At 42.8% G+C, this 20,290-nt stretch overlaps 1 protein-coding gene across 1 annotated transcript in view; it reads right to left on the bottom strand.

The window, feature by feature from the left end:
* PEPD (peptidase D) overlaps positions 1-20,290 on the bottom strand; it is a 118,928-nt gene that overhangs the window by 59,579 nt on the left and 39,059 nt on the right. The window contains exons 8-9 of the mRNA XM_075189180.1: positions 1,700-1,775; positions 42-88 (exon numbers count right to left, since the gene is read on the bottom strand). Coding sequence (XP_075045281.1) covers positions 42-88; positions 1,700-1,775 — 123 coding nt within the window. The remainder of the gene's footprint in view (positions 1-41; positions 89-1,699; positions 1,776-20,290) is intronic.

Raw genomic sequence — 20,290 nt, 5'->3', positions numbered from 1 at the left:
TAGGATTTTATCTGAAGCATTTCTCCTAGTGTTTGACTCACCTCTCCAGTTCGTATTCTTTCATCCCGACTCTTGCGGCCTTCATGACCTGTGGGTAGATTATAATATGACCCGGTGAGGACGGTGATATCCGATAACTAACCGGCTGTTTTATAACAGTCATTGCTACCTTCTGGAAACATAACATTTTTAGACAAATTCATTTTACATTAAAATGTTTTATAGGAGAATGGGAGCTTGTCAGAAAGTGTTGAAAAATGATAGTGCACACATATTCATCTATAGCGACATTGTAATAATCACCCCCCCCCCCCCCCCCCCCCCCCTTGAGTTAATTGCTTATCTCACAATGACCTGATGATCAAGATGTTTCAATGGAGCTCTGGACCACAGAGAGTTACACTAAGGTCAACCCTATTTGTACTTCAATGGACCATTCATATTGTCCCAGGATGCCATGGTGTTTTAGGGAAAGGGTGCTTAAGAAAATAGCACTGAAGGTCCAAGCGACCTATGAGATTCTAGCGGCGCAGTTTAGAGAATTGAATGGTTCTCTCTATTGTGTGTAGACTATGGTAGCACCATGAAGACATTCTATTACAGTCTTTTAAACATATGTAACTGTCCCAGGCTAGCTTACTGATTAAAACAAGTATACTATTATTACGTTGTGATGAAACACTACAAGTATTGTCAACAATGTGTCATTTGTCTTATAGCCTATGGTAGTGTCTAGATTGGATTCTACAGACTGCAAGAAGCTACCGTGTTACATTACATTAAAGACTGTACGGAAGAAGATCAATATTATCATTTTTTTTCAATTAATTACATTGCAGATTATTAATTTACACATTATCTTAAAAATACATATATGGATGATAAAGTCACAGAAAGGAAATCCTCAGAGCAGGGCTTGCTGGGGAGGGGGGCTGCTAACTATGAGAACTCTAATTGCCTCACTGCACTTTGATGGGGGTCCCTACTCTCCGACACCCCTGCGAGGGAAAGCAGATGGCTGTAGGCAATTGAGACTTGGGGCTAGATTTACTAAGCTGCGGCTTTTAAAAAGTGGGGATGATGCCTATAGCAACCAATCAGATTCTAGCTTTCATTTATTTAGTACCTTCTACAAAATGATAGCTAGAATCTGATTGGTTGCTATAGGCAACATCCCCACTTTTTCAAACCTGCAGCTTAGTAAATCTAGCCGTTGGACTGAATGGGCAAGTCATATCTTCCTGTAGATAAGGTGCATAGTCAATGCGTCGCATGATTGGATAGGAGTCACTATCCAATCAGGTGCTGCGTTCAGTACACACCTCCTGCCCTAACATATTGAGTCCCTGTGGGGTCCGGGAGCAGGAATTAAAGGAATCTAAAGGTGGAAACGCTTTTATGAAGTGGGCAGTGTATAACCGCAGCCCCTTTAAGAAGAAAGAGGAGAATCTCTGCTCTAAATAATTTGGTGGTCTCCGACATCGTGGCGGGCAATGAGTTAACATAACCAATTTCCTCAACAGTTGCTATTCATAGAAAGTAGTTATACTGGGACATTTCTATTACCATACATAGAAGACAAGATGCGAGAAACAAAGTAATCGATACACAATTACTGGGATGTGACAGAATACAGCAGGAAGACGCGGCTTGAGGCGGAGATACAGGAGGTCAGTACCGCGTCATAGGAAAGCGTTACCTCTTTGTGGGCCTCGCTAGACACCCGGTTTGTGTACCGCAGGACCTCCAGCTCCATGTCCGTCTTAAACACACGACTGTCAGAGAGAAAACACAGAATTAACATATTAATAAGAGCAAAATAAACTTTTTTTTTTTTTTTTAAATCACATTTTATAGGAATATTCTTTTCCAGTAAAATAAATGCACTTCTCCGCGTCATAAGAGATACAGCTATTACACACATCATACACATCTGCTATTACAACTGTTGCCACTGGGGAACACTGCTGATAATGAACTGGCGTCTTGCGCTCAGCCATTACAATTAGAGGTTGAGCTATGTCCATCGACCGAAAGTTTCCAAAAACTAAAAAGAAGCTTTAAAAAGGGAAATAAACTCTATTTATTGGTAACGTTTTCTTCCAGTTAGTGCAGATCACGGAGGTAATATATAGACTGAAACGGTGCAGGGCCCCAGGAAGAGGAAGATGTCTGTACACACACACACACATATCTAATATATAAATGCTTAGTGGCGTCTGTGTGTGTGTGAAAAAAAAAAAATCAAGTTGCAGCGCCACCTGCTGGGCAGAGTTATACACTGACCTACTAAATTCTTAGTGTGTGTGGGGAAAAAAAATCAAAAAGGGCTGAAATTTGGTAGGGCTCAAACTCATTTTCGTGAGGTAATTTTACCTCATGAACACACATTAAAAAGGGCGCTTGCATCGGGAAGTAACGCTCTTCCCCTGAGGAGGCCTTAGCTAGGCCCAAATGCATGACAAGAGCCTTTTTAAGACCTTAAGTATCTTGATCTGACTAGAATGCATGAGTATCATGCACGGGTTAACTTGTTTTATATATCTACTATATAAATGCTTAGTGGCGTGTGGGAAAAAAAAAAACCAAGCTGCAGCGCCACCTGCTGGGCAGAGTTATACACTGACCTATATATTTCTTGAAGGAGAAGTGACAGTTGGGAGTGGTTTGTGGTTGCCGGGTATGTCGGTGGGAGTTTTTAACACCTTAAGTAGCTTGATGAAGGATGTGGCGATGAAGATTAAGGATGAGGTGATGGAGAAAAATGATGAGGTGGTGGACATGTGGACAAAACCACGTTAAAAAAGGGCGCTTGCGTCGGGAAGTAACGCTCTTCCCCTGAGGAGGCCTGGGCTAGGCCCAAATGCATGACAAGAACCTTTTTAAGACCTTAAGCAGCTTGATTTGACTAGAATGCATGAGTATCATGCACAGGTTAACATATATATATATATATATATATATATATATATATATATATATATATATATATATATATATATATATATATATTCTCGAACTATCGCCCCATATCTCTTCTCCCTTTTGCCTCCAAAATTCTCGAGAGGCTCGTCTGCAGCCGTCTCACCTCCTACCTTTCTGAATACTCCCTCCTTGATCCTCTCCAGTCTGGTTTCCGCCCTCTCCACTCCACTGAAACTGCCCTGGCTAAAGTCACCAATGACCTCCTCTCTGCAAAAGCCAGGGGCCACTTCTCCCTTCTCATCCTCCTTGACCTCTCTGCAGCCTTTGACACCGTTGACCACCCCCTCCAGTCTTTCGGCCTCTCCGGCCCAGTCCTGTCCTGGTTCACCTCTTACCTTACTCACCGTTCCTTCTCTGTCACCACCTCTGGGTCTCTCTCCCCCCCATCCACCCTTCCAGTCGGGGTCCCTCAGGGCTCTGTTCTGGGACCCTTACTCTTCTCTCTATACACCTCCTCCCTGGGTGAACTCATCAGCTCCTTCGGCTTCAGCTACCACCTTTACGCTGACGACACTCAACTATACCTCTCCTCTCCTGATCTTTCTCCCTCCCTCCTCTCTAGGGTGTCCGCCTGCCTCTCTGCCATCTCCTCCTGGATGTCCTCTCGATTCCTCAAACTTAACCTTGCCAAAACTGAGCTCATAGTTTTTCCTCCCTCTCATACCCCATCCCCTTCTGACCTCTCCATCACTGTCGACAACACCTCTATCTCCCCTGTCCCCCAACTTCGCTGCCTTGGTGTCATCCTCGACTCCTCTCTCTCCTTTGGCCCCCACATCCTCTCTCTTGCTAAATCCTGCCGCTTCCAGCTGCGCAACATCGCTCGCATCCGGCCCTTCCTCTCCCAAGATGCCACCAAATGCCTTATCCACTCTCTGATCATCTCCCGCCTGGACTACTGCAACCTCCTCCTCACTGGCCTCCCCCACTCTCATCTCGATCCCCTTCGATCCGTCCTTAACGCTGCAGCTAGGCTTATTTTCCTCTCTCGCCGCTCCTCTTTTGTCTCCCCCCTCTACCTAGCCCTTCACTGGCTCCCATTCCCCTTCAGAATCCTCTTTAAGCTCCTCACACTCATCTACAAGGCCCTCGCCAACTCCACTGCGCCCTACATCTCCACCCTCCTCTCTATTCATGCTCCATCCCGCCCTCTCCGTTCTGCCTCTGACCGTCGCCTCTCTTCCCCCCTTATAACCTCCTCCCACGCGCGTATCCAAAACTTCGCCCCGCGCTGCCCCCCTCCACTGGAACAAGCTCCCTCCCTCCATCAGAACTTCCCCTAATCTGTCCAGCTTCAAACGGGCCCTAAAAACCCACCTTTTTCTTAAAGCCTTTCTGTCTCCCACTTAACTTCCTACCTTATCTTCTGCCTCTGTCCCCCTACTCTCCCTCTCTCCCCTGCGTCTCTCTGTCTGTCCACCCCTCCCCTTAGATTGTACGCTCCTTTGAGCAGGGCCATCTCCCCTCCTGTTTCCGCCACTTCTAACTCTGCTCTCCAGCTACTTAGCCCTCCTCCTCGAGGGTCCTCCACCCCACATCCACTCTCGCTCCCTCCTCCCCCCTGGGGGTCTCCCTGTCTTCCACGCCCTCCTTCTTGGGCCCCGTCGTTTGCGGATCCTCCCTCCCCCTTCCCTGCCCTCTCTAGTTGTGCATTGAGCGTACTGAGTTGCTGTGTTTACTGTACTGTGCTGTCTCCCATTGTATTGTGATTTTGTTTGTCTCTGTATGGCGCTGCGGATGCCTTGTGGCGCCTTATAAATAAATATTAATAATAATAATAATATATATATATACACACACATATGCATACACCAAACACGGGATGGAAGCACTCTTAGAACATGACGAAGGGGTATTTTTACTAAACTGCTGGTTTGAAAAACTGGAGATGTTGCCTATAGCAACCAATCAGATTCTAGCTGTCACTTTGTAGAATGTACTAAATAAATGACAACTAGAATCTGACTGGTTGCTATAGGCAACATCTCCACTTTTTCAAACCCGCAGTTTAGTAAATCTAGCCCTAAGTGTAATAAATATTTCACACCTTGTTTCAGTGTGGTGCAGCATTGTAGCTTCCATCCCATCTTCTCTGCTTAATACTCCCTTGATGTGACACCCTCAGGTGATTATCCCCTGACTGCAGGTACACTGTAACCCTCTCTATATTATATACATAATCATCCTAAACGATTAGCGATGTGGTGACATCTGCACCTTTATCCTCTGACCCTTGCATGGAAGTGGCCCCTCAGCTCCTGTGCACCTTCCCCCACCTATCGTATCATCTTTCCTTCCACTTGTCTTCTGCCGTGTCTCAGCCTTGAAGGAAGCTCTCGGATGAGATTCTCAGCTCCTGTTATGCACTTCAAACTCTATTATCTGCATTTACTGCTACCTGAAATTCCATTTCATGTCGGAGAGAATCTGGCCACCCCGCAGATCACAATTGTTTTGTATTTCAGTTATTGTAGCTGGCGCCCGGCTCTGCTCTGCGATGTTTCTTGTCTACAGCAATAGGACTTGTATCAGTAATAGCACTCTTTGCAATACCAGATTTGTCCCAAAATCTGCATAACAGGGGATGGCTGGGCTGGGGGTCATCCGCCCCCCTGTCCGGTCCCATAGTGGGCTACCTTGCAATGGATCACAGCATTTTTTTTAACCCTTTAAAATGTTCTAAATAAGCTGCTGAGTCGAGCCTTGGCCCCCGGGTTAAAATTTGCCAGCCCTCCCCTGTTGCATAAGATTAGTTTGACTTCAGAGATTAGTACCAAGGGCTGATAAAGTAACGTATAGCATGTTCTAAATGACAATACACAAACATTGCTCCTTAAAAGGATTTTTTTTCTTTCTTTTACGTTACTATGAGTTACTATTGTCTTAAACCATTTTTATATAATCCGAACATTCCACAGTGTTATGCAGTAGGGAGGACAAACACAGTCACATGCTAATATAAGCAAACTAAATTAATGAGCAGACCATCAAAAGGGAGGAAACCAAACACGTTTCCAAGGTGAGGTGAACTGTACGGGAAATCGGAGTTTCCAATAGCAACCAGATTGGTTGCTATGGGCAACACTTTCCTTTTCCTGTGCACACAAGTTTTCCTAAATGTGACCTCATAAATTCTGATATCGGGATGTAATAATGGAATAGCTATATATAGAAGTCATGTCCTGGTGATCGATGCATTTGGAATCAGATGCAAGCTTTAATTTTCTAGAATGTACTATATAAACGATAGCTAGAATCTTTCCACTAGATTTGATAAAACTACCACTAAAACGTTGTACAATAAGGTGTTCAAACCAAATAGATAACAAAATGTATCCCACTAAAGAGACACAATTTTCGTAGTAGCAGGATTTTAAGTTTACAAGTGCATCTATCCAATATGGGGTACTCAGATATCCAAAAAGATGTTCCCTGACATGGTAAGTAACAATACTTATTAGGGCAGCACAGTGGCCTAGTAGTTAGCACTTCTGCCTCACAGCATTGGGGTCATGAGTTCGATTCCTGACCATGGCCTTATCTGTGTGGAGTTTGTATGTTCTCCGTGTGTGTGTGTGTGTGTGTGTGTGTGTGTGTGTGTGTGTGTGTGTGTGTGTGTGTGTGTGTGTGTGTGTGTGTGTGTGTGTGTGTGTGTGTGTGTGTGTGTGTGTGTTGTACAGCGCTGCGGAATTAGTGGCGCTATATAAATAACTGATGATGACGATACTCATATCACATGCTGTAAAATTACCCCTCTTAAAAAGCAAGAGGTGCAACTGAGAGCAGACTGACCTGCCTCACCCTGGGCAAATTGTCTGTATACCAAGGTACAGAAAACCTGTAGAAACCAGGGGCCAGGAACTGGAACCAGGCTCAAATGCCTAAATATGATTGCTAGAGGCCCGATCTAGGCAATAATTAAGAGCGTCGGGTATGTCAGGGTGCTTTAATCACCAGCAAAGGATGGAAAAACCCTGAGATAGTCTTTTACTGAGCGGAGAAATGAAGGAATAGTGCATGATGCACAATATTCACCAAGGACACTGATCTAACCAGCTATATTTTGGGGAGCTGCAATTACTGCCAGCTTGAATACACGCCGAGGGAATGGAATTTTATTTTACGAGTGCTGGGAACACGGACTCTCTGTTTTGCCGGTCCACGCTTAGCTGAGTAATCTGTTTAATGCAGCGTACAAAGGCTTGAGGGAATCTGTGTTATAATGTAGGTATGAAACCAGGAGCCACATGCCAACTACAGACCCATTTCCTACCCGAGTCTTAAGCGGCAAAACCAAAACATCACAGGGAACGTCAAAAGACGTCAGTACAGAGGATGTGAAGACTTCTGTCGGAACCTGAAAAGAAAGCGTCACTCCTTTCCGGGAAGAGCTAAAAACCTAATACACAAAAATCCCTCTCTCAAAGCCTCCCACGCCATCCTCACATTCTCAACACGTGTGAATGATGAGACATTGCTTTTGACACTGTAAGGAGATTAAAAAAAAAAAAAGAAATACTTTCACAGGTTCCTAATTAAAACAACGCAAAAATAATCTCACAGCCAATAATGAGCGGCTCAGGATTGGAGAAACACTGCGACATAACCGCACGAACGTGTCTAAATGGCAAGTGAACACAATCGACTGCTTTGGTCCTTGTTTCACGACTGTGACATCTATCTCATGGCACCAGATGCCAATTAGATGCACTGAGAAACCCCTCTCACCTTCCGTTTACTAAATGAATACAGAGAATATATAGCACATTCTAAAAATACATTGTGTGAAAGAACAGGATACGTTGGAACAGAACGATGGTGATGGAAGATTCTAATAAAGACGCAAATCGTTGCCTGAACTTTCCCGACCAGTAAGGGAGGGTCAGTGTTCTGTACTAGACGCTGATTGTCATTCAGCAAACAGCAGATCCGAGTGTAGCTAAAATAGGTCTTTGTCAAGTTTAAAATCAACAAATGATTACACCTGACTGGTTTTATGTACTACAACCGCATAGACCCAGAGCCATATATCCACATCTTTGGCATTTGTGGATGGTGATTTATACCAGATATCAAACTGTCTGTGCTACTTTTGGGGAAACAATTTTATTCTAAGACCAGTGTATGTATGTAGATAGATAGATAGATAGATAGATAACCAACATACTCCACTGCGCTGTATTTGCATGAATTTAAAATAATAATTATATATACGCAAACAGTAGAGAGGTGGAAAACCTTAAATTTCTGGCAGAAGCATAAAACCTAATGCTTTAGTCATCTAGAAATGTATTTAATATACTTGCTGCACATCCTCTTAAGTCCAGAGGTACCCCGCTTTGCACAGCATATCTTGTGCGCATTCGCACTGCGCATGCACAAAAAACAATCGTATACTATTGCACAGAGTTCACATCCGCGCACATCTGACATTTATGACTTGAGAGGCGGAAATGCCGGATGATAGTGATAACCAACACGGCATTGCCTCTCCGATTCTAATGGGATGATTTCAACACCGTTTATTCGCTGCTTAGGAGGTCTGTGAAAAGTTTGTCATTGTTTACTACATTTCACGCATGTATCATTGCAGTCAACACAGAAAAAATGTACTCAAGGCTTATTGTCTGACAAGTAGTGTGGGTTCACATTTATGTTTGCTATTTATTTCAAAATAATGAATTAAACTAAAAAATATTCTCAAATATATATAGTTAAATGTTTTGATTGTTTTTTATTTTTTCATTATAAACACGTATATAGTAAACAAGGTACAATTGCTCCAAAAACTACTTCCGCCAGTATGTTGTTCTGTGATTATGAAAAAAATTGCATTGTTTATACGTAACAAAATTCCACCCTATTGACTAGAGATGCTCAGGCTCGGTTCCCCGAGAACCGAACACACCAGAACTTAGAAGATCCGAGTACCGAGCTGGCTCAGTACTTTCGCACGCTCTCGGAATTGAAGACGAGGCAAAACGCCCTCATTACGTCATTGGATTTCTTGAGTTTTGGATTCTATAAGCGATCCAGCGCCATTTCACAGAGGGACACAGAAGGGGTAGCACAGTTCTTGGCAGTCTCTAGTGCAGTTAAGCAGCGTCATAGGTAGAAAAGAAAGAGGAGGGGTAGCAGTGTCCTTCAAAGTCCCCAGTGACATTCTGGAGAGCTCCATTGATAATTGTCATTGCTGAAATAGAAATAATAGGTCTGGCAGGCTTGGTCTTCTAAATCTGCAGTCACATTGTACTGTGTTATATAGGTAACATACAAAGAGGAGAGCTCCATTGCTCTATTGCTTATTGTCCATTGCTCTATTGCTAATTGTCATTGCTGAAATGGAAATAAAAGGGCTGGCAGTCTTGGTCTAAATCTGCAGTTACATTTTACTGTACCATAGCTCACTCAGAAACAGGAGAGGTGGCAGGGTTCATTGCTTAAACAGAAATTGTAATAATAGGGCTGTCCGTGTTTTTTAAAGTCTCCAGTGACATTCTACTGTGCCATAGCTCATACAGAAACAGGAGGGGTGGCATTGTGCTTGTCACTCTCCAGTCTCAGTCATGATGATACTAACCCCTCTACCTCATGTGCTAAAGTCTATGATCAAGTGCATAGTGATTTTAAGTCAGGGAAACCAAAATGTAAATAAAAAGCTTGTACCTTTGTAAAGAAAAATACACCTCTCTAAGAAAGGTGAAAGTTTACTGTAGAAAAATATAAAATTGCCAACATGCCATTCTACCCAAAATATTACCAAGCATACCAGCATCAGCTAGCTCCCCTCTCTCAAATAAATCTCAGATCCTGCAATCTACACTGTCATCATATTCACCCACATCAGTGTGTACATCATCCTCAAACAATACCAATTCATCCCCGCTGGAATCCACCATCACAGAACTCTGAGTACTTTGATGTTATTGCCGGTAATTGCTTTCCTCATGGAATTTGTAGTTCATTTTATGGAAGAGCTGTCACGATTTTTAGACAATTCTTTTAGACCAGACCAAATGTCAAAATGTTGTGCAGACTCATCTGCATCACCATAGAGTGTCTTGGGAAAGCCAAGTTTTTTTTCTAGCAGCAATTTCCAGAGAAACTGAAAGAGGAGACGTCTTTGTGTCACGTACCACTTGAGCTTGAGCTTGCTGACCAGGAGCTCATTGCATCTCTTGAGATCTGGGTCAGTTGGAAAGAAACAAAAGACATAGCTCTTAAACCTAGGATCAAGCACAGTTGCCAAAATGTAATGATCCTATTTCAAAATGTTGATAACTCTTGGATCTTGGTGAAGCGAAAAAAGTACTTAATTTACAAGTCCAACATAATTAGCAGAAATGCTTTGTTTAATTTCCTTCTTCAATTGCTCTGGCTGCTTTTCAAAAAATCTACTTAGGAGAATCCCTTGAGTCAAGCTAACAGTTTCTGAACTCTCTTCACAGGTGACTACTTTAAGTGGTTTGAGCACCTTGATCAACACAGAAAGTATTCTCCACTGCGCTGGTAAAGAACATTCCTCCTAAATTCTATTCTTCTTGCTGCTGCATTCTCCTACATGCTGTTGCAGAATCCAGAAATTACCCTAAATATTTGGGGACACAGACAGCATATCCTGCATGTCATTTTTTAAAAAGTTCTGTACCACCAAGTTGATTGTGTTTGCAAAATAGGGAATGTGATGGAATTCCCCCCGTTGTAATGCTCAAACAATATTGGTGGCATTATCAGAAATCACATATCCTCAGGAGAGTCCAAGCAGGATAAGCCATGTTGCAATGACATCCCTTAGTTTTTCAAACAAGTTGTCAGCGGTATTAAATCTGACCTGCGCCTTGTCTCGTCTCCGATAACCACCTCTCACTCCCGCCTACAAGACTTCTCCCGTGCTGCTCACGACTTATGGAATTCTCTATAGGGATGTGCACCGGCCACTTTTGGTGTCTCGTGTTTTGTGTTTTGGGTTCGGATTTGCTTGAAGTTTTGGGTTCGAATTTGTTTCGCAAAACACCTGTCGAGTGGTTTTGGTTCGGATTTAAGGTTTTGGATTCGGATTTATTTTGAAAAAAAGCATAAAAAGTTCCAAAATCAAGTTTTTGGGCTTATTTTCACTCCTACGCTATTATTAACCTCAATAACATTCAATAACAATCATTTCCACTAATTTCCAGTCTATTCTGAACATCCTCACACCTCACAATATTGTTTTTAGTCCAAAACGTTTCACCGAGGTAGCTTTCTGGACTGCATAGTGGAGTGGTCCCGGTACCCAATTTGGTACCGGGGCCACAATATATCACCCTCAACTGGTCTCAATTCCACCAAAAAAGTATCTGGACTGCGTAGCGGAGTGGTCCCCACAATATAAAAAAACACTCAACTGGTCTGAATTCCACCAAACAAGTATCTGGACTGCGTAGTGGAGTGGTCCCCACAATATAATAAAAAATCCCTCAACTGGTCTGAATTCCACCAAAAAAGTATCTGGACTGCGTAGTGGAGTGGTCCCCACAATATAATAAAAAAAAAAAACAACCATTTGTTCTGAATTCCACCAAACAAGTATTTGGACTGCGTAGTGGAGTGGCCCCGGTACCCAATTTGATACCGGGGCCACAATATAATAAAAAATCCCTCAACTGGTCTGAATTCCACCAAACAAGTATCTGGACTGCGTAGTGGAGGGGCCCCCACAATATAATAAAAAATCCCTCAACTGGTCTGAATTCCACCAAACAAGTATCTGGACTGCGTAGTGGAGTGGTCCCCACAATATAATAAAAAATCCCTCAACTGGTCTGAATTCCACCAAAAAAGTATCTGGACTGCGTAGTGGAGTGGTCCCCACAATATAATAAAAAATCCCTCAACTGGTCTGAATTCCACCAAAAAAGTATCTGGACTGCGTAGTGGAGTGGTCCCCACAATATAATAAAAAATCCCTCAACTGGTCTGAATTCCACCAAAAAAGTATCTGGACTGCGTAGTGGAGTGGTCCCCACAATATAATAAAAAAATCCCTCAACTGGTCTGAATTCCACCAAACAAGTATCTGGACTGCGTAGTGGAGTGGCCCCGGTACCCAATTTGGTACCGGGGCCACAATATAATAATAAAACCCTCAACTGGTCTAAATTCCAGTGCACAGATGGCGGACACCGGATGGACGTCTAAAACCAACATAGCAGTTAAGGGCGCAGTTCCTCTTTTTTGTGACTGCACAAACAATTAACGTAGTAATAGAAATGACAGTTTTTGGGTTTTTTTAAATATAGAAAGCAAGAAAGAAGGTAGTACTAGAAATGGCAGTTATTTTATTTTTTTTAAATAGAGAAAGAAAGAAGGTAGTAATAGAAATGGCAGTTATTTTTATTTTTTTTTTAAATAGAGAAAGAAAGAAGGTAGTAATAGAAATGGCAGTTATTCGAATCCCCAGGAGAGTCTAAGTGGGGAGAGCCACAGAGAGATTATTTCCCTTAGTTTCTCTAACAGGTTGTCAGTGTTGTGCCTCTTCTTAAAACCTGTGATACAAAACTACACACACTCGGCAAAGCTTTTACAAATTATCTGCGGCACAGGACAGTACCACTTGACTGTACTTTAATAGCAGTACCTATTATTTTTGGGTACAGCAACAGTGAATGATCGTAGTTAGACTTTTAAATAGCAGTACAAGCTAGATTTTTTAAAATTTTGTAATATTTTTTTCCAATTATTTTTGGAAAATTTTGTATTATTTTTTTATTTATTTTTTTTTTAATTAATTTTTCTAATTTTTTTTATAAATTTAAATTAGTTTTTTTTAGAACTTTTGGATAACTTGGAAATAACAGTGCCCTTAGCAGAACAGACCACAGGACACAGGAAATACAGAAAAAAAAGAAGGTAGCAATAGAAATGGCAGTTCCTCTTTTTTGGAACTGCACAAACAGTGATGAAAATGAAAGTGGAGCTGGTGGCATGTCACGGTCCTTGCACCGCTGTAGACTTGTGTCCGCCGGAAACAGAGACACAACATACGCTTTAAACCGAGGATCGAGAACGGTGGACAGAATGTATTCCTCTGACTTTAAAAGACTGACCACCCTCGGATCCTGGCAAAGCGTACGAAGGGCTTCATCCACAAGAGCTACATGCTTGGTGGAATCGCAATGGTGTACCAGCTCCTCCCTCACTTTCTCCAGCTGCTTCTGCAAAAGCCTGATCAGGGGAATCACCTGACTCAAGCTGGCAGTGTCGGAACTGACTTCTTGTGTGGCAAGTTCAAACGGCTGCAGAACCTTGCACAACACGGAAATCATTCTCCATTGCGCTTGACTCAGGCGCATCCCCACTCCTTTTCCTATGTCGTAGGTGGCTGTGTAGGCTTGAATGGCCTTTTGATGCTCCTCCATCCTCTGCAGCATAGAGGGTGGAGTTCTAGCACGTCACTACCTCTTGTTAATTTAGATTGCAAGGCTTGTAAATACTTTGAAGATAAAAAAAGCAGGCTGCACAGACTGTGGAGCTAGAAAGTGAAATTAAATGGACCACGTTACTTTGGTGGCTATCTATGACCCCCCCCCCCCCCCGCCCTACACTTGTAGTTGAATATAAAAAAAGCAGCCTGCATAGACTGTAGAACTAGAAATTCAAATATACAAAGAAATGGACAAAGGCAGTTTGGTATCTGTCTGCATCAGATCCCCTCTCCACTAGGAGTAAAATAGAAAACTATTCAGCCGTTATATAATCTAGAATATAAATAGAAATTGAGAAAGGCAATTTGGTATCTGTCTGCATCATAATCATCAACATCCTCCTCAGCGCCAGCTACATGAATATCCTCCTCCCGGTGTACAACATTCACACCTTCATTAGCCAAATCTGTAACTGGACTGTGGGTGATCCTTCCAGCATATGCAGAGGGCGTGCTGCAAATGGTGGAAGGAGCCACCTCTTCCCGTACAGTGATGGGAAGGTCAGGGTTCGCAACCACCAACACCCTTGGACTCGCCTTGGGGATTTGTGATAATTTCTCTTTAGAAGGCAGAGTTGTTTGCTGTGTTGTTGCTGACAGCATAACTCTCAATTTTTTTGTAGGGGGGGGGGGGGGGAGGGCTTAGATCCTTGGGTGAAGCTGGACCACTAGTCATGAACACGGGCCAGGGCCTAAGCCGTTCCTTGCCACTACGTGTCGTAAATGGCATATTGGCAACTTTACGTTTCTCCTCAGATGATTTTAAGTTTCTCTTTTTGCTACTTTTACTGAACTTGGGCTTTTTGGATTTTACATGCCCTGTACTAGGAGATTGGGCATCGTGCTTGCCAGACGACGTTGATGGCATTTCATCGTCTACAGGGCCGGTGCTAGGGTCCACGGCGCCCTAGGCATTTTTAAAAAAGCAGCGTCCCCCCCCCCCCCGCAAAAATCGCCACCCTCCTCCCTTCTCTCCTTACCTTGTCTCACCACCGCCGCCTCTCTGCTCCGTCTCCTCCCCTCCACTCACTGACACTAGTAAGTGGAGGGGAGGAGACGGAGCAGAGAGGCGGCAGTGGTGACAAAATAGCCTCTTCCCCCCTCCCCGTGCACCTGAATGCTGTGCGGCGGCCGTGACAGGTATGGTCAGCGGTCGCCGCACAGTTTTAAAGTCTTTTAGAATTCTGTGGCGCCCTCCAGAGCCCGGCGCCCTAGGCAAGTGCCTAACCTTGCCTAATGGGAGCGCCGGGCCTGATCGTCTATGTCATGACTAGTGGCAGCAGCTTCAGCATTAGGAGGAAGTGGGTCTTGATCTTTCCCTACTTTATCCTCCAAATTTTTGTTCTGCATTATATGTAGCACAAGAGAGTGTACCCCGAAGCCACACACACTCGGCAAAGCCTTTACAAATTATATGCGGCACAGGAGAGTACCACTGGACTGGAGTTATACAGCAGTACCACTGGACTTATACTGCAGAATCAGTGAAATTTGTAATATGGCAGTAACAACAATGGACTTATACTGCAGAATGAGTGAACTTTGTAATATTGCAGTACCAATGGACTTATACTGCAGAATGAGTGTACTTTGTAATATTGCAGTACCAATGGACTTATACTGCAGAATGAGTCAACTTTGTAATATAGCAGTACCAATGGACTTATACTGCTGAATCAATGAACTTTGTAATATAGCAGTACCAATGGACTTATACTGCAGGATTGTTTTGGGATATTTTTTTTATATAATTACTTTTATAACTTTTTTTGAAATTTTTTATAATTTGGGAATAATGGGGAAATAACAATGCCCTTAGAAGGACAGAGCACAGGACACAGCACCACTGGACTGAACAGGACACAGCACAGGACCCAGCAGCACCACTGAACTCAGAAGGACAGAGCACAGGACAGAGCACAGGACAGAGCACAGGACACAGCACCACTGGACTGAGCAGAACACAGAGCACAGCACAGAACTGAACAGCACGAGATATAGCAGGACAGAGGACCACCTAACACACCCTCCCTCTACCCTGATCAATGCCCGAGTGAAGATGGCGGCGACTAGCGTGGAATTTATAGGATCCGAGTATCGCGAGATCCGACAGCGGGATTATGAGTCAGAGCCTCAGTTTCAGATTTGAATTTGGCGCCAATACCCGGATCTGTCTCGGATCCAGCTCGGATCCGCAACGTTCGGGTGGGCTCGGATTTCAGAAATCCGAGTGCGCTCATCTCTAATTCTCTACCACGCTCAATCAGACATTCCCACAGTCTTCAAATCTTTAGATGCTCTTTGAAAGCCCATCTCTTTTTTAAAGGTGACCTTATCATCGATAACACTATTCACACTAATGCACCCTCACAACTGTCCCAAACTCCACTCTGAGCCACACTCGCTCCTCTTGTTTCAGCTGTGCCCTCTTCCCTTTAGAATGTAAGCTCTCTAGTGAGCAGGGTCCTTCATACCCTTTGCTTTCATGTCTCCATTTATTTTGTCTGCCTTATCTCTTCTTGCTTTACGTATGTCTTGTTCTATGTATGTCCTTGTCTTCCCGACTGTATGGTGCTGTGGGGCACTGTGGTGCCTTTCAAATCTACGATAATAATAATAATATGCCTCTTAGTGAAGCAGATGATACACAGAGTAGCCTGCCTCTGAAAAATGCAACGTACTTGTGTACATGCTGCTGCTGTCCCTGCTGGTGAAGGCGACTCACCAACCCAGTTGGCTGTCACAATCATATAATCTTCAGTTTGCCCAGTAACGCTTGTCCACATATCTGTGGTTAAGTGTACAGTGGGTAGCATGGTATTTTGTAGCCCAATAATTACATTTTTACGAATATTCTGGTAGAGGTAAGGAATAGCTTTTCTAGTAAAATGGTGTCGCGATGGAATTTGGTAACGGGGACAGAAGACCTCAAGTAACTGTCTAAAACCAGCTGCATTAATAGTGGATATTGGACACAGATCTAATACTAGCATAGTCGCCATGGCGTCTGTGATCCGCTTTGCGACTGGGTGTCAGCTTTCATACTTGCTTCCTCTTGCAATGGATTGTTTAACAGTCAATTGTTGTAAACAATTGTTGAAGATCCACCCCCAGCAGCAGAAGCAGCAGCAATGGGCCTAACGCTCAAGGATTCTTCTGAGGAGTCCTGGATAGGGGAGGAGTCATCTCGCCTTAGAAACTTGGATGCAGGACTAACTCCGATCACTTGTGAGGATATTAATGATGAAGGTGTTGGGGGTGTAGATTGCAGGTGCTGGGATCTAGATGAGAGAAGGGAGATAGCTGATGCTGGACTGCTTGTTGTTATTTTATTAGCATAAGTTTCTGATTCTCCCAACAGCTTGCCATGAACTCGCTTCAAATGGCGTAACATGGATGAGGTTCCTAGATGGTTAAGTTCCCTACCTCTACTGACTGTGGCTTTACAATACTACAAATGGCTAGACAGCTGTTGTCAGGATTTGTGTAATAATAATTTTACACATAAGAGGTGGATTTTTAGGTCTTATGCCCAGGCATGACAATGGCCTTCTTCTTATAACTGGCAAGAACTGAAGCAGTCTTGTTTTGAAAGTGTATGAAAATAATATTGTGAAATTGACTGCAAATGACTTGAAATTAGTGTTATTGAGGTTAATAATAATGGGGGGGGGGGGGGGATAAACAAATATGTGATTTTAACAAAAAAATATAAGGATTTTAGAAAAAAAATTGTGATCCAAAACCAAAACACGCAAAGGCGGTTTTGCTAAAACCAAAACAGAAAGTTAACCCAGATCCAAAACCAAAACCAGAACACGGGGGTCAGTGAACATCTCTACTATTGCAAACCACCTTAAGAAATGTTTTTATTTTAATAAAATCCCCAAAATGTTGGTACTCATTTTAAACTAAGCAACCAATCAGAGTCTAGCTATCATGTTCTAGAATGTATGCTATAACCGATAGCTTGAATCTGATTTGTTGCTATGGGCAACGCATCCACTTTTCTTTTTTAGTAGGTTAGATAAAGCTACCCCGATCTAATGTTCCTGAGGCCGTGTAGATAGACAAGGGCTGAAAATGCGCAGTGGGCGAGGGCTAAGGCTGGCCGCTGCATCAAAGGTCCAGAGACATGCCACTGGCCAGGGCCAATGTTCTACTCACACACGTTTCATTCTAGTAATAATTATGTTAAACTCAGTAATTCTAATAATATAATAACCCGCACAGTGTTCCTGTAATTTGCTCCAACCTACAAACTATCAGCGATAGGGTTAATGTATACAGCACGCAGCTTGTCTGATCAATGGTTCTCTGATCGGTAATTCTCCCACAATCAGATAATAACCTATTTGATAGGGAGACATGGTTTGAAATGTGACCACCACCTAATTTAAAGCCTGTGCTGGACTTTTTTACTGGTCTCTGCAATCTAGGCGAAACACAAAGAGCAGAGCTGATTAACGCTGCAGAGCACGCGCTCGCTGGACGTATATTGTCTACGTTTATACATAAGTCCAGTCTATCCTGAGAGGCCAGGGTCTGGAGTCTTTAAAGTAATTATGCTGCTAATTATCTGCCTGATATGAGCACCCATGAATATCTCATTACCATGACAGCCAAACGTGACACTCCGGACTCTGAAAGCCCAGCTTTGTCATTACTGATCATGGGCTAATCCTGCTAGGAAAAAATAAAACGTCTATCAGGATTTGAGGGATTAGATGCATTACAATCCATTTTCACCGCAGAACCGTTAATCCCCTAGATCTGCATGCCCCTGCGACTAACAGGCTTGGCCGCTGAGCGGACACCGAGCGCCGTCTCAAAGGCCCCAAATATCGCCAGTTTCTAATACAGTGTATGTATTTTTTTTTATGGACAATGTCAAAAGTTCTAATTCTCAGCCAGTCTGAATTGCTGCTGACTTTACTGACAGATCAGAGGTTTGTAAGAAGTTGCTTTACAAAGAAACACAACTCTACCACTGTAGAACCATCATTATGGGGGAAGTTTAAGCGACAGACTTTGCATTCTAGCTGGTCCAGTGTGCAATATGATGTAGCACGTTCCCTTGTGTTTCAAACTCCCATTGTCCCATAGATTGTAAGCTTGCGAGCAGGGCCCTCTTACCTCTCTGTCTGTATGTATTACCCAGTATTGTTTTATTATTGTTTGTTCCCAATTGTAAAGCGCTACGGAATTTGCTGGCGCTATATAAATGTTGATGATGACGACTTGTCAAAATACTTTTAGACACACCACCCACCTCCTGTATCTTACTACTGTCCATATTTAGGACTTTAGGATTCAACACAGCTACTTGTTTGAAAAAGTCAAGTAGGACTAGCACACTGGGAGACGATCGTAGGGTGGTTAGGGGCTGTTGAAGATTCGGCAGGTCCCCAACTATAAATCTGTCCCCGCATTTTAAATTTTCCTCCCCCTCCAATGCAACATAGCTTTGCCAAGGTGCAAAGTTAATACTTTTTTTTTTTTGCTTAGCTGTCCTCAATGACTCAGGTCCATAGATTTTTTCTGCTAATGACATCCATAGATGTCTTTTGTTATAGACTACAAGCTCCAAAAAAGCATTTTGGAGCTGGATAAATTGCTCCAGAAAGCAAGCAGTGACCATTGAGAATTATGGGGACTGCTGTATTTAGCGTTAGTTTGCTAAAATAGTCTCTTTGGTGTTCTTTTACAGGGCTACCCGATGGTGGGACAAAACAGACAACAGAACCTCTCTACCCCTAAAAACAAAACACTGCGTACCACAAAATTGCATATCATGCTATGTTAAATGATTCATTCTAGGTCTCTTTTCATCCAAAAGAAGCATTGCATCTATTCTGATTCTAATCAAAGTTCCAAATCAAAAGAAATTTCAGACACAGTGAAAGAGAATTAATTAATAGCTCCTGAAAAGCTTATTCAAATGAAGTCAATGTTTGCAAGCAGACAGACAATGGAAGCGATCCGCTAGTTTGTTTAACCCTTCCTCGCCGGCAACTTTCGCAGGGTGAAGAGTAATTAATTTATGAATCTATGAATATGTATACGCAGGGCTTAGAGAAACCAACTCATTTATTAAGGTGGGCATGTGGAAATGGCTCACATTTGCATAATAATAAAAATTGTGTAGAGTTTTATGTAAATGATTTTAGTCTTAAAGCCACGACAGAGAAGCAATGTACAATTTATCACTGACATTTCTAAGCATATAGCATTTAATGAACCATTTTGAGGGCTTAAAATATTCATCGTCGGTAATATCGTGTGATCTATAGGAGACATTATTCACAGCTGTCCATAGCTAAACGCAGATGGCTCTGTAGATTCGAGGGAGACTGTAAACTTAAGGCTGTAGTTGAAAATGTCACCAACACTCTAAATTACTTCTGCTCCAGAACATTGGACATTCTGCATGATGAAGAATTTGCAGCTTGGTTAGTACGAGTACAAACACAGATATAATGGTAACGCTTGTACAGCGCTACATAATATGCTGGCACTATACAAATAAACATTAATATTAATAACAAAACTAGTCAGGAACCGTAAGATCAAGAGACCAATAAGATCCTGCGACTATCACTTTTTTCGTTCAAGTGGGCCTGTCGCTTACTCAAAGTGGAGGCTGGCATTTTTTGGGCTAAACCAATATCCCTGACTACACAGACTATCCAAGCTATAAAGCTACAGCATCAGCTTTAGTGCAGTGTAACTTTTTTCATAACCTCAACTGTCCCTATTTTCATTGGGCAGTCCTGTGTTTTTCAACAAGCAACAAGTGAGTGGTCTACGAATAAAGGGTGTGCTAAATGTGGATCATCATCA

This window comes from Mixophyes fleayi, chromosome 10, assembly GCF_038048845.1.
Source record: "Mixophyes fleayi isolate aMixFle1 chromosome 10, aMixFle1.hap1, whole genome shotgun sequence".
In the NCBI taxonomy this organism is placed as follows: domain Eukaryota; kingdom Metazoa; phylum Chordata; class Amphibia; order Anura; family Limnodynastidae; genus Mixophyes; species Mixophyes fleayi.
Note: the sequence above shows the minus strand (reverse complement) of the source record. Positions and strands in the feature narration are given on the sequence as shown.